This window comes from Microtus oregoni, unplaced genomic scaffold, assembly GCF_018167655.1.
Source record: "Microtus oregoni isolate MIOR12 unplaced genomic scaffold, Mior012 000027F_ref0000203, whole genome shotgun sequence".
In the NCBI taxonomy this organism is placed as follows: Eukaryota; Metazoa; Chordata; class Mammalia; order Rodentia; family Cricetidae; genus Microtus; species Microtus oregoni.
Genome location: NW_024543086.1, coordinates 34,048,003 through 34,062,298, shown reverse-complemented (window position 1 = coordinate 34,062,298; position 14,296 = coordinate 34,048,003). Strand labels below are relative to the sequence as shown.

The 14,296-nt window shown below is 45.4% G+C and overlaps 1 protein-coding gene across 1 annotated transcript; it reads left to right on the top strand.

The window, feature by feature from the left end:
• The first annotated feature begins 8,163 nt into the window (after positions 1–8,163).
• On the top strand, positions 8,164–13,348 carry LOC121463900 (folate receptor beta-like). Its single transcript, XM_041676457.1, has 5 exons — positions 8,164–8,268; positions 10,163–10,319; positions 12,404–12,592; positions 12,682–12,817; positions 12,933–13,348. Exons 2-5 carry the CDS (start codon positions 10,173–10,175, stop codon positions 13,217–13,219), a joined length of 759 nt encoding a protein of 252 aa, XP_041532391.1. The 5' UTR covers positions 8,164–8,268; positions 10,163–10,172; the 3' UTR covers positions 13,220–13,348.
• Positions 13,349–14,296: the final 948 nt, after the last annotated feature.

Below are 14,296 nucleotides of genomic sequence, written 5' to 3'. Positions count from 1 at the left end.
TCAGGCCTGGGCTAGGATCCCGAACTGGGGATAAAACCTGCTTTAACTGTGGTGCCCTTGGACATTTTAAAAAGGAATATCCACAACTCACTCGGGGAACTACTGCCAGACCAGGAAAGTGCCCACGATGTAAAAGGGGGGCCCATTGGACAAATGATTGCAGATCTAAGACAGATATAGATGGAAGGCTTCTGCCCATCCAAGGCCAACAGCAGGGAAACTTTTGTTTGTTTTTCTTTTTTTCTTTTTGGTTTTTCGAGACAGGGTTCCTTTGTGGCTTTGGAGCCTGTCCTGGAACTAGCTCTTGTAGACCAGGTTGGCCTCGAACTCACAGAGATCTGCCTGCCTCTGCCTCCCAAGTGCTGGGATTAAAGGCCATTACTGCCTGGCTAATATTTGTTTGTTTTTCAAGACAGGGTTTCTCTGTGTAGCTCTGTCTTAGAACTTGCTGTGTAGACCGGCCTGGCCTTGAACTCACAGACGCCTGCCTGCTCTGTCTCCCAAGTGCTGGGATTTAAGGTGTGCTGTGTTTCAAAACAACTGGCTGTTTTCTGTTGAGTGGTAGCGTGCTTGCTTAACAAACACAAGTCCCTTAGTTCAATCCCTTGCAGCACAAACAAGAAAAAATAAAATAAAAGTGACATCTCTAGAGCTGGGGTCCCTCCCACTGAACTATGTTAGAGCATGATCTGAGAATTTGACATGAGTCAGCACAAAGGCAAGAAAGCAAGCAAGAAAAAAAACTTAAAATAACAGACTTTTTGAGAAGTGAAAGTTCACTTTTAGGTTGAGTAAGGACGTAAAAGCTGTAGTCAGGGGAAAGCACAGGAAACAAAAAACACTTTTATTTCCCCATGTTAAGAATAGACTACACTCGGGCTGGAGAGATGGCTCAGTGGTTAAGAGCATTGCCTGCTCTTCCAAAGGTCCTGAGTTCAATTCCCAGCAACCACATGGTGGCTCACAACCATCTGTAAAGAGGTCTGGCGCCCTCTTCTGGCCTTCAGAATATTGTATACATAATAAATAAATATTAAAAAAAAACAATTTAAAAAAAAAAAAAAAAAAAAAAAGAATAGACTACACTCTAGGTGACCAATATCGTTTAAAGCTTTATACTTCTTAAAATAGAAGTGATCTGAGCCAGCACTACTAGAAGGGCAGAGGAAGGACACCTGAGAATCTGTCCTTCCCCTTCCCCAAAGCAGCAAGAACCGTGGCAAGTGTCAATGTCAGATTCTCCAAAACTCTCAAAATCAACCAAAGCTTTCAAAAATAGAAGGAACAGCCTGGCGGTGGTGGCTCACACCTTTAATCCTAGCACTCAGGAGGCAGAGGCAGGCGGATCTTCGTGAGTCGAGGCCAGCCTGGTTTACAGAGTGAGTTCCAGGACATTAGGATATTACACAGAAAACCCATCTCAAAAAAAAAAAAAAAAAAAGCCAGGCGATGGTGGCGCACGCCTTTAATCCCAGCATTTGGGAGGCAGAAACAGGTGGATCTCTGTGAGTTCGAGACCAGCCTGGTCTACAGAGCTAATTCCAGGACAGGCTCCAAAGCCACAGAGAAACTCTGTCTCAAAAAACCAAAAAAAAAAAAAAAAAAACCAAAGAAACAAAAAAAGTTTTACTTTGTTTTATATTATGATATTAATATGAGATCATGAGCCTAGGAAACAAAGGGGAAGGTTATGATTTAATAATGGGTGTGTTTGTCAGTTGTGCTGGTTTGTTTCTTGTCACTTTAACATGAATCAGAGCCATCGGGAAAGGGGACTTTATAAAATGGCTTCTTCTCGACTGGCCTGCAAACACGTCTGTGGGGCTTGATCAAGGACCGGAGTGTGAGGGCGCAGCCCACGGGAGCAGTGCTGGGCTGCTGGTCCTGGACTGTAGCGCGCCACGGCGCCGCCATGTTCTCAGGGTGGCCGTTTTTTCAATTGTCCCTAGTTGGTAAACAACTTCTGCGCACGCTCGCCGCTGGCCCAGGAGTAATTTGATTCCCACCTATCACTTGCTCACAGGTCTTGCTCACACTATCGCCTCAGTGTGGTCTGAGCCAATCGAGCAGTGATACGTCAAATCTGGCAATGACACATCAGAGGCGGACCAGGGGCTGTATATATTCCCCAGCGCGGACGGGCTGCGGTCTTTTCGCCTCTATCTACGCTTCAGTCTTCGGTGCTCCATTAAAGTACGTTCCAAGAAGAATCCTGTTGTGGCGTCTTCTCTGCTGGCGGAGTCGCGCGCCGCACTGGACTGTGCATGGAAGCAGTTGAGCAAGCCAGAAGTAGCATTCCTCCATGGTATCTCTCAGCTTGAGACTTCCCTTCATGATGGAAGGTGGACACTGTAAGATGAAATTATTTATTTTATGTGCACTGGTGTTTTGCCTTCACGTATGAAGCCCTGGAATTGGAGTTACAGACAGCTGTGAGCTGCCATGTGGGTGCTGGAATTGAGCCTGGGACCTCTGGAAGAGCAGCCACTGAGCCATCTCTCCTGCCCCACCAAGTCATTTTTGGTCATGTGCTTTATCATAGCTATAGAAAGCAACTGAGACAGAAATTGGTACTAAGTATTTGTGCTACATGCATACATACATACATACATACTCAGGCACACACACACAACTATATAAAAAATTTTCAAACCTTAAGCAAAAGCAGGCAAGCAGGCTGAATCTCAGCAGGCACAGTGTGCCTTGTGTGGCATTTTTACTTGTGTTTTGGAAACTACACATTAGAAGCTTTCAAAATCAACAGTCTCACTACGGCAGTTGTGAAAACCAAGATCCTGGCAGCCACTAGAGGGGGCAGAATGGGTTTGGAGCCTCCCCAAAGCCCCGTCTGGAGATCATACTCTTCAATCCATTGGGCTGCCCCCTTAAAAGTCTCCTTCGTTCCAGGTGCCGTGGCCTGTGCGTGAAGTCCTATCTACTGATTTGTTGAACTTGGGAATTAGGGGCCAGCCTGGCAAATATAATGAAATTCTGTCTCAAAATAAGTAGAATAAAATAAGTAAACTTAGCTACCGTTCACAGGGCTAGTCTTTATTTGACCCTGCTTGTAGCTCACATGGTGAAAAATTTACACAAACCTTCAGCAACAAATTGTTTCACCTTCCAACTGTCAAAGGCAGGAAGAAGGATAAGGGAAACATGAGGCTAACCAAAATAGTTAAAGGGAACGAGATGTGTACAGGGCCCTTTGGAAAGCTCTGGAGCATCCCTGGATGTCTAGGAAGGCCTGAGAAGACATTCAGCTTCAGGGATCACGAGGCTGGACGGCATTGTCAGAAAGAGAAGGCAAAGGCAGAGCCGACTGCCAGAGCACTGAACGACTGGTCCAACCAACATGCAGAGCCCAGAGGAAGGGGAGGAAGCTTATGGTTTGAGGCATACAAGGAATTGCCAGTTTAATAGTTGACTTTTTTGTTTGTTTTTCGAGACAGATTTTCTCTGTGTAACAGCCCTGGCTGTCCTGGAATTCACTCTATAGATCAGGCTGGCCTCGGACTCACAGAAGTTGGCCTGCCTCTCCCTTCCAAATGCAGAGATTAAAGGTGTGTGCCACATTGCCCGGCATATTAGTTGACTTCTAAGTTAGCCAGGCAGAAACTTCAGTGAGCACACAGGACAAAGAAAATAGATTTTATAGAATTATTCTATGAAAATCACTAAATAAGCAGCCACAACTAGCCAGCAAGGTAGAACATGCCTGAAATCCCAGGAGGCCAAGGCAAGACCTCTGAGGCTAGACTGGGCTACTTAATGAGACACTGTCTTAAAATAAAACAAAAGAAGAAACAAACACAAGTAAAAAAGTATGAAGACCTAAACCCCACCTCTAGATATGAAGAAAAAATTGGGTATGGTGGTGAAGGCTTAGAACCCTATCACTAGGGAGGCAGAGACAGTTCCACTCACTTGGTGAGCTCCTGGACTTCATTTTGAAACAGTTTCATTAAGTTTCCCATGCTGGCCTTGAATTCATTTTGCAACCTATACTGGCTTTGAACTTGTGATTCTCCTGCCTCAGCCTCTTGAGTAGCTGTGGTAACCAGCCTGTGCCTCTAGGTCTAATTCTAGAGTATCAATTCTGCAGGATGCAAAGGCTATGGAGATTGGACTCCAAAGTGACTCGGAAGGCCACTAGTGACCAAGGTATGTATGTATTTATTTATTTATTATGTATACAATATTCTGTTTTGCCTGTATGCCTGCAGGGCACCAGACCTCATTACAGATGGTTGTGAGCCACCATGTGGTTGCTGGGAATTGAACTCAGGACCTTTGGAAGAGCAGGCAATGCTCTTAACCGCTGAGCCATCTCTCCAGCCCGACCAAGGTAGTTTTAAAGGGTTAAGACGGGGAGAAAGATGGCTTATGTTAAGAGCACTTGCTACTCTTGCAGAAGTCTTGGTTGGATCACCAGCATCCACGCATCAATTCACAACCACTTCTCACTCTAGTTCTGGGGATCCTATACCCTCTTCCGGTCTCCGAGGGCAATAAAATAAGAATAAACAGTCAGGTGGTGATGGCATGTAATAATAATAATAATAATAAATCTAAGCCAGGAGTGGTGGCACATGCCTTTAATCTCAGCACTCAGGAGGCAGAGGAAGGCAGACCTCTGTGAGTTCGAGGCCAGCTCGGTCTATAGAGTGAGTTCCAGGATAGCCAAAGATACATAGAGAAACCCTGTCTCAAACAACAACAACAACAACAACAAATCTATAAAAATGGTTAAGAAAGACAATTTAAGCTTTTCTGTATAGCGGGTAAAATCTGTCAGCTGTGTCCACTCTCAACTTAAGCTGACAGAAATCATTTATGCCTATGCAGGATGTGCCGGGCTTTTACATGTATAATTCTCAAAATGTTTTGTGGAGCCAATTACGGCTTGGTAAGGTCTAGGGACTCCTGGGAACTTTGAAAGGGGCGGATTTCTCACTGGGCTTTATTGGCATGATCTTACAGCCTGGTTTCTTCTCAGCCAGGGTTTAGTGTTGTAAAAGGAACGGCGGGCTGCGTCCCCGACACCCGGCCGCCCCCACGGCTAGCTTTACCCGAAATAATTACATGGAAACTGTATTCTTTTAAACACCACTTGGCCCATTTCTATCTAGCCTCTTCTAGGCTAGCTCTCGCACCTGGACTAGCCCATTTCTAATAATCTGCTGTAGCCCACGAGCTGGCTTACCAGGAATGATCTTAACCTGCGTCTGCCTGGAGTGGGAGAATCATGGCGACTCCTTGACTCAGTTTCTTTCTCCCAGCATTCTGTTCTGTTTACTCTGCCTACCTATGTTTTAACCTATGAGGGCCAGCCAAGCAGTTTCTTTATTACTTAACCAATGAAATCAACAGATTGATATATGACACTCCCCCATAACTTCCCCTTTTTCTGTTTAAACAAAAAAAGGAAGGCTTTAACTTTAACATAGCAAAATTACATATAGCAAAACAGTTATCAAGCAAGAATTACAGTTACAATATTTATATCTATTTTATCTTTTATCATAACTAAGGAAAACTATAACTATCTATTCATTCTTCAACTTCATCAAAGACTCCAGAAAGATACAATATTACCTAAGCAAACATGAAAAAAGCAACTTTCAAACTCTAGAAATGACAGAGACATCTCGCTGCCTGGACAGTCATCCAAAGTTTCTCTGTACTGTTGGGGCATCCATCTTCAGCCTACAGGCCCATGGTATCCAGAGACATTTCCATGAAACAGAACATTTCAAAGTCAGTTCAGTCACTATCTGTTGTGTCCTGCAGAATGTCTCGCATACTCTTTCATGAATCAGGAACCCCGAAAGATCATCTCACCTTTAGGCAAGTTCAGTAGTCCTCTCTCTGCGGGTTCTCTGTGTCCAGTTTATGCAATAGTCCAGGCAAGAACAGTTTCTTGCCCAAATGGCTATCAAACTCCATAAGGATCCTCTTCGATGCCCATCTTCTTCTTGAAGTAGATTGGTGCCGCCAGGAGCACAATGTCTCATTGTCATGAAAAGTCCTAAGTTATTAAAACATTAAATGCCATATTCTGCAGTCTTTGAAAGATATGAAGAATGTCTGTCTAACTGAAATGTATCTCTATATATCTAGAAAATCTAACTAACATGACTACAAGCTTGACTATTACTGATGATTATCCATTAACCTATATTTCTTAATTATACATTACAATTTTTTTTTTTTGGTTTTTCGAGACAGGGTTTCTCTGTGGCTTTGGAGCCTGTCCTGGAACTAGCTCTTGTAGACCAGGCTGGTCTCGAACTCACAGAGATCCGCCTGCTACATTACATTTTTTAATGAACTACACAATCACAATATCTTAATCAATAGTAGAAATATGCATATACATATAACAAAATTGACCTTAAATCTCTATCAATAAAGCAAAATCTATACTAATACAAATTATTCATATCTATATCATATCCCCCTTTAAATGTTAAAGAACGTTTATAAACCATATTTGGGAACATGGGTGCAGTTTTTTCTCTCCAAACTGCTTCCTGCTGAATGGGGGCGCTGTTAATCAGATCATTTAGGGTGTAACCTGTGTGCCAGGTTTATCTCAGTTGGCAGTTGAGTGAAGTAAGTTTTGAGGATGTTCACAGGAACTTTTCGGGAGGTCGTGGTCTATCGTACCATATCGGGATAGATGCAATCCACAGGGTCTGGTCCTCTGTGAAAACAAAAGAAGACCCTTTCCAAAGCATCATATCCTTAGACTCAAATTTTGAAATCGTAATACCCTTATATCCATTTGGGTTTAGCTTGGCAGCCCATGTAATGAAATGTCTCTCTGTACTTAGCTCCTTCACAGTCAAAAATTTTAAAGAAAACACAATGTACATAATCCAGACTCTCTGTGAATTTTCCATTTTTACGTGGCTTATTTTTACTTTATTTCTCTTAATCTCTTAACTATCTGTACTCTGTCTCTTTAAAGACTTTACTTCTTTTTTTTAAAACCATTACTTTTATTCTCTATATTCTTTTTCTTTTCTCTCCCAAGCCTACATACATTTATCCAACAGTGTGGTCTTTTATTTATGAATCTGTTTTATTGTGAATCTGCAATTTTTTACTATCCAGGAGCACTTTTGATTTGTGCCTTTAAATCACTAGGCGCTTAAGAATCTAAGCTGTGACATTCCTAGGTCAAAAACAGGTACTGCCTGCTGGCCCTGCCCAGTCCAACATGGCGGAGCCACTAGTGCCTCTGATCCTTGCACATTGCACCACTAGCATGGCGGAGCTGCTTGTGCCTCTGAGCTGCGGCTGAGCCATTGGCACGGTCTCAGAGCACTCTCCTTTTGATCCCAAGCGGGAACACAAACATCGAGTCCCATAAAAGCAATTGAAATGCTTTAAAGCCAGAGTTTGCACTTGTGGCACAGTCCCAAGAAACCGCAATTTAAAATGACGCAGCTTTTTTTCTGCTGCTGTTGCTGAATCAGGAAATCTCTCTACAGCACGCCACCAACAAATAGCAAAAATCTGTGTTAAACTCTCTCTCCCTTATTTTTAAGCCTTCTCAGATTTTTAAGTGGATTTAGTCCATCACATCTGGGCGCCATCTGATGACACTCCCCCATCAGTTTAGCACCAAAGCCAGCCTTGTCCTAAGAACCATCTACAGTATCTACAAACTTCAGATTCTCTCAGGGATGGGCAGCGGTCCAGATATTGGTGGATGCTGAGTGTGTGAACTACAGAAAGGGGGCTGGGGAGAGGCTTCCACAGTTATGCGCACCTCCGTTTAGGGTGGCCCAGCTCCAGTGGGTCTCGTGCTGTCTTCTGTCCTTTGTGGGTACCCACAGACACGGGGCACATATATAAATAAAAAAAGAAAGGCTGGGTAGTGGTGATGCACGCCTTTAATCACAGCACTTGGGAAGCAGAGGCAGGAGGATCTCTGTGAGTTCTAGGCCAGCCTGGTCTGGTCTACAGAGAGAATTCCAGGATAGCCAGGGCGGTTACACAGAGAAACCCTGTCTCGGGAGAACAAAAGTAGAGATGAATGAAAACAGCAAAGACTAGATGATGTCACGGAGCCCCGAAGAGGGTGGGGTTTGCAAGAGAAGGAAGAACGGAAGTGATGAGCGGGCATATTTCATTTTGTGCTTACCAAAGCCCTCATCCTCTGTGCTCGGCAGTGGACAAAGACTGTGGGGACTGCCCAGGCTCTGAGCTGTTGCTAGCCTAGGGTCAGGCCAACTTGGACACTGGTCCCAGAAGGTAAGGTCTTCCAAGTGGGAAGGATGACAAGGACATAGGGGGACTGGGCGGTTTGTTCAGAGAAGGGACCTCTCTCTGAAAGGGCACTCTCACCCCTGAGGACACCTGCACCCTCATGCGCATATCCACACGCAGATACACTTGCCTACTATAATTAAAATAAAAACAAATCTAAAATCTCTGGCCTGGAAATGTAGCTCAGCAGAAGAGCTCTGGTCTAGTGTTTTTAAGGCTCTAGGGTCCATGACTAGTTCTAGAGGAAGGAAAATAAAATAAGAAAAGAAGTGGAAGGATGAGCTCTGTGAGCTCCAGGCCAGCTTGGTCTGCATAACAAGTTCCAGGCCAGCTATGGCCACACAGAGACCCTGTCTTAAAAAAAAAAAAAAAAAAAAAAAAAAAAAAAGAACAAGAAGAGGCTAGAGAGACAGCTCAGTGGCTAAGAGCACTGGCAGATCTTGCAGAGGACCCAGGTTTAATTCCCAGCACCCACATGACAGCTCACACCTGTCTGTAACTCCTATTCCAGGGGATCTGACACCCTTACACAGACATACATGCAGGCAAGACACCAATGCACATAAAAAAATTATTAAGAAAAAAAAAACAAAAGAAACGGGAAAGGGAGGACTGAGAGAAAGAAAGGAAAAAGAAAACAGATCATTCTGGCTTTTGTGAGGAAGGTGAATGACTCAAAGAAGAAACTGGAGGGAAAACTTGTCCCTTGAATGTAGTGCCTTGGGAGGTTAGCTGCAGAAGGGGTCAATGTGTGCTGAGATGGTGAGGGGTAGGGGCTTAGGTGCTCCACAGAGGGAGCCCTGAAGGAGAAGATCTGCCAGGGTGAGGTGAAGGTGGGAGGGAGCAGAGGAGGGATCATCGTGTTCCCCAGGTTCTTCCCCCAGTGTTAGTTTAGTTGCGCTAACAAGGGGATATTTATGTAAGTATGCACATGTGTATGCATATATGTGTTTTTAAAATCCAAATCTTTAAAATGCCTCACATTTATTGATGGATCGAATGTGTTTGAGGACGTATACATGTGAGGAGTCAGTTGTTTCCTGCTATCACAGGGATTGAACTCAAGTCATTCATACATACTATTTCATCTTGTCAGCCCCAAGAGAGACTTTTATATTATCCCTCAGCTCTTTGGAGTGGGGGAATTATCACTATGTAGCCCAGACTGACCTAAACCCCACAATTCCTCTGCCTCATCCCCCTCTTCAATATATGAAAATTATAGGTATGTCCCACCAATTGCAGCTGAATTTGTTCTGTGTGTTTTCTTTGAGAGCTTAGCAAGGGTCTGGTGCATTTGCCGCAGAAACTGGGTCAGGCTAGGGTGCAGGGCTTTTGGAGAACAGGGAAGGAAAGTAGGAAGCGACCCTCTGACCAAACACCATCCTGCAGGGTCTGTCACTTGATCCTATGGCCACTCTGCAGAACTCAGCAGGGCTGGGTCACATCCCCCCCAGGGCTAACAGGATTTCTAGTCTGACATGATGACCCAGCTGATACAGGATGAGTGCAGAGAACTTGCTTGTGGCAGGATGAAGAATCTGTGTGTCCTGGCCCTTCTCAAGGTAGCAAGCAGTCAGGGACCTGAACATCGAACTACATGTCAAAGAGTCTGGAAAGAAGATGAAGACATCACATTTCTTCCAGCCTGGGAAGCCCAACTCCTTTTATAAACCTCCTGTGCCACGGGGTCAGAGAGCATTCGTGCTGATCTTTGTTCCAGGCTTAGGGAGTCTCAGGGTCTAAGTGCTGAAGGAGCAGGGTCTGACCTTATCTTTTACTGTTGGGACAGAGAGTCTGAGGCAGGGAAGGAATGAGACACACCCACAGGGAACAAGGGGGTGTCTAGCTCTCCCTAACCATAGCTCTCTCTGCACAGACAGAAAGACATGGCCTACAAACAGACACCAGTGCTGCTTTTGGTCTGCATAGCCACCACATGCAGTGCCCGGGACAGAGCAGACCTGCTCAACACCTGCATGGATGCCAAGCACCACAAGACAAGGCCGGGCCCGGAAGACAAGCTGCATGACCAGGTTCTGATGAGTGTAGTGTCTTCAGGGAGGAGGAAGTCGCGGGGAGGGGGTGAGCAGCCAGACCACCCCCCACAACACACACTCTGAGCTGCTGCTGGACTGCTGGGGATGGTTGGAGATGATATGGTGGAGCCGGGAAAGCGGTGAGGTGGTGGCCATGGTACACCGCTCTTTAGAGCCTCTACCTAGAGGCCATGCGATGATAATCAAGAGTCTATGGAAGCACATGGACCCACAGCAGTTAGACACAGCCCTATGGCAGGGTTCGGGGAGGACTAGGGAGAGCTGCTCTAGAAATCTGGAGGGTCAGAAACTACGGGAGAGATGGTTTCTACCCTCAGTAGCCAGCGGGACCAAACACAGAAGTGGGAAGGCCCTCTGTGAGAGCCACAGGTATGGACTGCTATCCACACCGTTTATAAACATTTATGCCAACAGATGGAAACTCAGTGTGGCCTTTTTGTAACAAAAATGTTTAAATACCCTTTTATATTCTGGAAAGAAATTTAAAGTTAAAAACAAATACAAAAACATGGTCAGGTGAGGTGGCACACAGTTTTAAACCCAACACTCAGGAGGCAGAGACTAGAAGATCTCCACGTGTTCAAGGCTAGCCTGATCTACAGAGCTCCAAGGCAGCCAAAAATAGAGTGAAACCTTGCCTCAAAAACAAGCAAGCAAAAAAAAAACCCAAAACCTTATTTATATTTATTTATTGTGACAGTTCATTTTATTATTGATTGCTATGTCTATGCCAGGATTATATGTTAATATTTATATATAGTAATTGTTTTATTATTAGTATATACTAATACAGATTAGAATGTGTATAATAGTATTGATGTGTATCTATATATCTATATCTATTCTATATAGTATTGAACACAGGACTGGAGAGATGACTCAGCAGTTAAGAGTACTTACTGCTGCTGAGGAGGACTGGACTAAAGAATGTAATTTCCAGCATGCACAAGGCAGCTCACAACTACCTATAACTCCAGTTCCGGAAGATTTGATGCCCGCTTCTGATTTGCTCATTCATACATATAGGCACAGACATGAAATTTAAAAAAATTGTAAAAAACTCATAAGAGCACAGAATGTGATTTTCAACCTTTATTACATGTATTTACTATGTGTGTGTGTCATACACACATGCTTGCTCATGGAAGCACACATACATGCATAGCACATGTGAGGACGTCAAAGGACAACTTGCAGGAGTCAGTTCTCTCGGTCATGTAGGTCCTGGGACTGCACTCTGGTCCTTAGACTTGAAGGCAAGTGCCTTCTTTACTCACCAAACCATCTCATTGGCCTGTTTTGTTTTTGTTTTTTTTTTCTTTTTATTTATTTATTTATTTTGGATTTTCGAGACAGGGTTTCTCTGTAGCTTTTGGTTCCTGTCCTGGAACTAGCTCTTGTAGAGCAGGCTGGCCTCGAACTCACAGATATCCGCCTGCCTCTGCCTCCAGAGTGCTGGGGTTAAAGGCATGTGCCACCACCACCTAGATTTTTTGTTTGTTTTTGAGATAGTCTCATCCATGTTGTCTAGGTTGGTCTTGAATTCATGATCCTCCATCCTCAGCCTCCTGAATGCTGTGATTACAGGCATGTTGCCAACATGCCCAGATGAAAAGAGTTTTTGTTTGTTTGTTTGTTTTTTCGAGACAGGGTTTCTCTGTGACTTTGGAGCCTGTCCTGGAACTAGTTCTTCTAGACCAGGCTGGCCTCGAACTCACAGAGATCCGCCTGCCTCTGCCTCCCGAGTGCTGGGATTAAAGGTGTGAGCCACCACCACCCAGCTTTGTTTTTTTGAAAAGAGTTTTTATAAAGTGTGCGGCGCTATATAAATGAGAACTATTATCTCAAAGACAAAGCTCCTCTAGCTTCATCATAGTATTGTGGCAACCGAATCTCCCTAGAGAAGGGGACTCCTGAAGGTAAGAGAGAGGGGCCTCTGGTCAGTGTTCACAGAACAGCCTATCTAGGGCAAGGAAGTGAGGACCAAGGGAAACACGGCTGGACACTGACGTGGAATACAGAGCAGGTACAGAGACTCAGCCCTGCGTTTTCCCAAGTAGTGTAGTCCATGGAAGGAAAACGCCTGCTGCTCAGTCAACACCAGCCAGGAGATACACAAAGACAACTCCCGTCTGTACAGCTTCAACTGGGATCACTGTGGCAAGATGACCCCTGCCTGCAAGCGGCACTTCATCCAAGATACCTGTCTGTATGAGTGCTCCCCCAACCTGGGGCCTTGGATTCAGCAGGTAATGGGTACTTCCCTCATAAACGTCAGGAGGGCGCCCTTGGGCTTAGTTTCTTTACTGCTATAGCTGTCAACATCCCCTCTACCCAGGTGGACCAGAGCTGGCGTAAAGAGCGTTTCCTGGATGTTCCCTTGTGCAAAGAGGACTGTCAGGAGTGGTGGGAAGCCTGTCGCACCTCATTTACCTGCAAGACAGACTGGCATAAAGGCTGGGACTGGACCTCAGGTAAGGGCCACGGGGTCAGATGGAGTTAGGGTTTGGAAAAGGGAGATTAAAGATTCCTGGGGTGAGTTTTGACCCTAGGGCTGAAGGCCTGTGTCCACCATGGTTCCGCCTGCAGGCGTTAACAAGTGCCCAGCCTCTGCAGCCTGCCGCACCTTTCAGCACTACTTCCCCACACCAGCCAGCCTGTGCGAGGGTCTCTGGAGCCACTCCTACAAGGTCAGCAACTACAGCCGAGGGAGTGGCCGCTGCATCCAGATGTGGTTCGACCCAGCCCAGGGCAATCCCAATGAGGAAGTGGCGGCTTTCTATGCTTCCCTTGTGTCAGCTGGGGCTGTTCCCCAATCAGTGGTGCCTCTTGTGCCCAGCCTGGCCCCAGTGCTGTCATTCTGGCTCCTTGGCTGAGGTCAGTCTTCTCTATCAAGAAAGAGGAAGTCCTAAGCCTGCTTCCATCTCACTCCTCTGCCTCCAGTTCCTGCTCCACAATGGGGCTCGGGCTTCCTACAACAGTCATTTCTAATAAATCTGCGCACATCTAGGTCTAATGAACTGTAGTCATTGTGAGTTCGTGGGTGGGCGGGGACAGATCCTTTGGGGTCAGAGCAAATAGAGTGTTTGAATGCCCCTTGTCACCATATAAAAGCTCGTAGTTAGTGCCCTCCTCCCAGAAGGTGGATGAACTAAGTGTCTAAGCATTAGTACTCTGTAGGAATCTAGTTGTTTCGGGGGGCCCCAAGTGAGAGGCAGATCCAGGATTTCTTATTTATATAGTTCCCAGACATTATCCCCTCATGGGCTGAGGCTGTAACTCAGTTGGAAGACTGTTTGTCTCGCATTCAGAAGCCCTAGGTTCTATCCTAAAGGGTGTTGGCATAGGCCTGCAATCCCAGCACTTGGGAGAAAAAGGTAGGAGGATAAGAAGCTCAGTGTCATTGTTGACTACATGGAGAATTTGAGGACAATATGGGATATAAGAAACACTGTCTCTGGGGCTGGAGAGATGGCTCAGTGGTTAAGAGCACTGCCTGCTCTTCCAAAGGTCCTGAGTTCAATTCCCAGCAATCACATGGTGGCTCACAACCATCTGTAATGAGGTCTGATGCCCTCTTCTGGCCTGCAGATATACATGCAGGCAGAACCCTGTGTACATAATAAATAAATTTAAAGAGAGAGACACTGTCTCCAACAAAAATAAAATCACATTCCCCATATCTTATCTCCGTACTCAGCTTACAATGGGAAAACTGGGAATAGGAAGGGGGAAAACGTCACACTGCCTACCATGATGTAGATAGACTGGGCTTGGGCCCCTCGGAAGAGGAAGAGTCCTTTAGGAACCTGACTGAGGATACTGAGGAAATGCAAGTTTGCATTTGCCCAGTGCTGTGTCCTGAAGATGATGCTGAAGGTAGAAACCCTTTCCAGGCTTCCCTGAGGCAGGAGCAGCTCTGTCCTGTGTTAAAATTACATTTGTGCCGGGCG

Bases quoted from the DNA above. Each gene is read 5' to 3' on its own strand.
- LOC121463900 (XM_041676457.1), top strand. From the start codon at position 10,173: ATGGCCTACAAACAGACACCAGTGCTGCTTTTGGTCTGCATAGCCACC. The intron at 10,320-12,403 runs GTTCTGATGAGT...TTTCCCAAGTAG, and splicing joins AAGACAAGCTGCATGACCAG to TGTAGTCCATGGAAGGAAAA. The intron at 12,593-12,681 runs GTAATGGGTACT...CCCTCTACCCAG, and splicing joins TGGGGCCTTGGATTCAGCAG to GTGGACCAGAGCTGGCGTAA.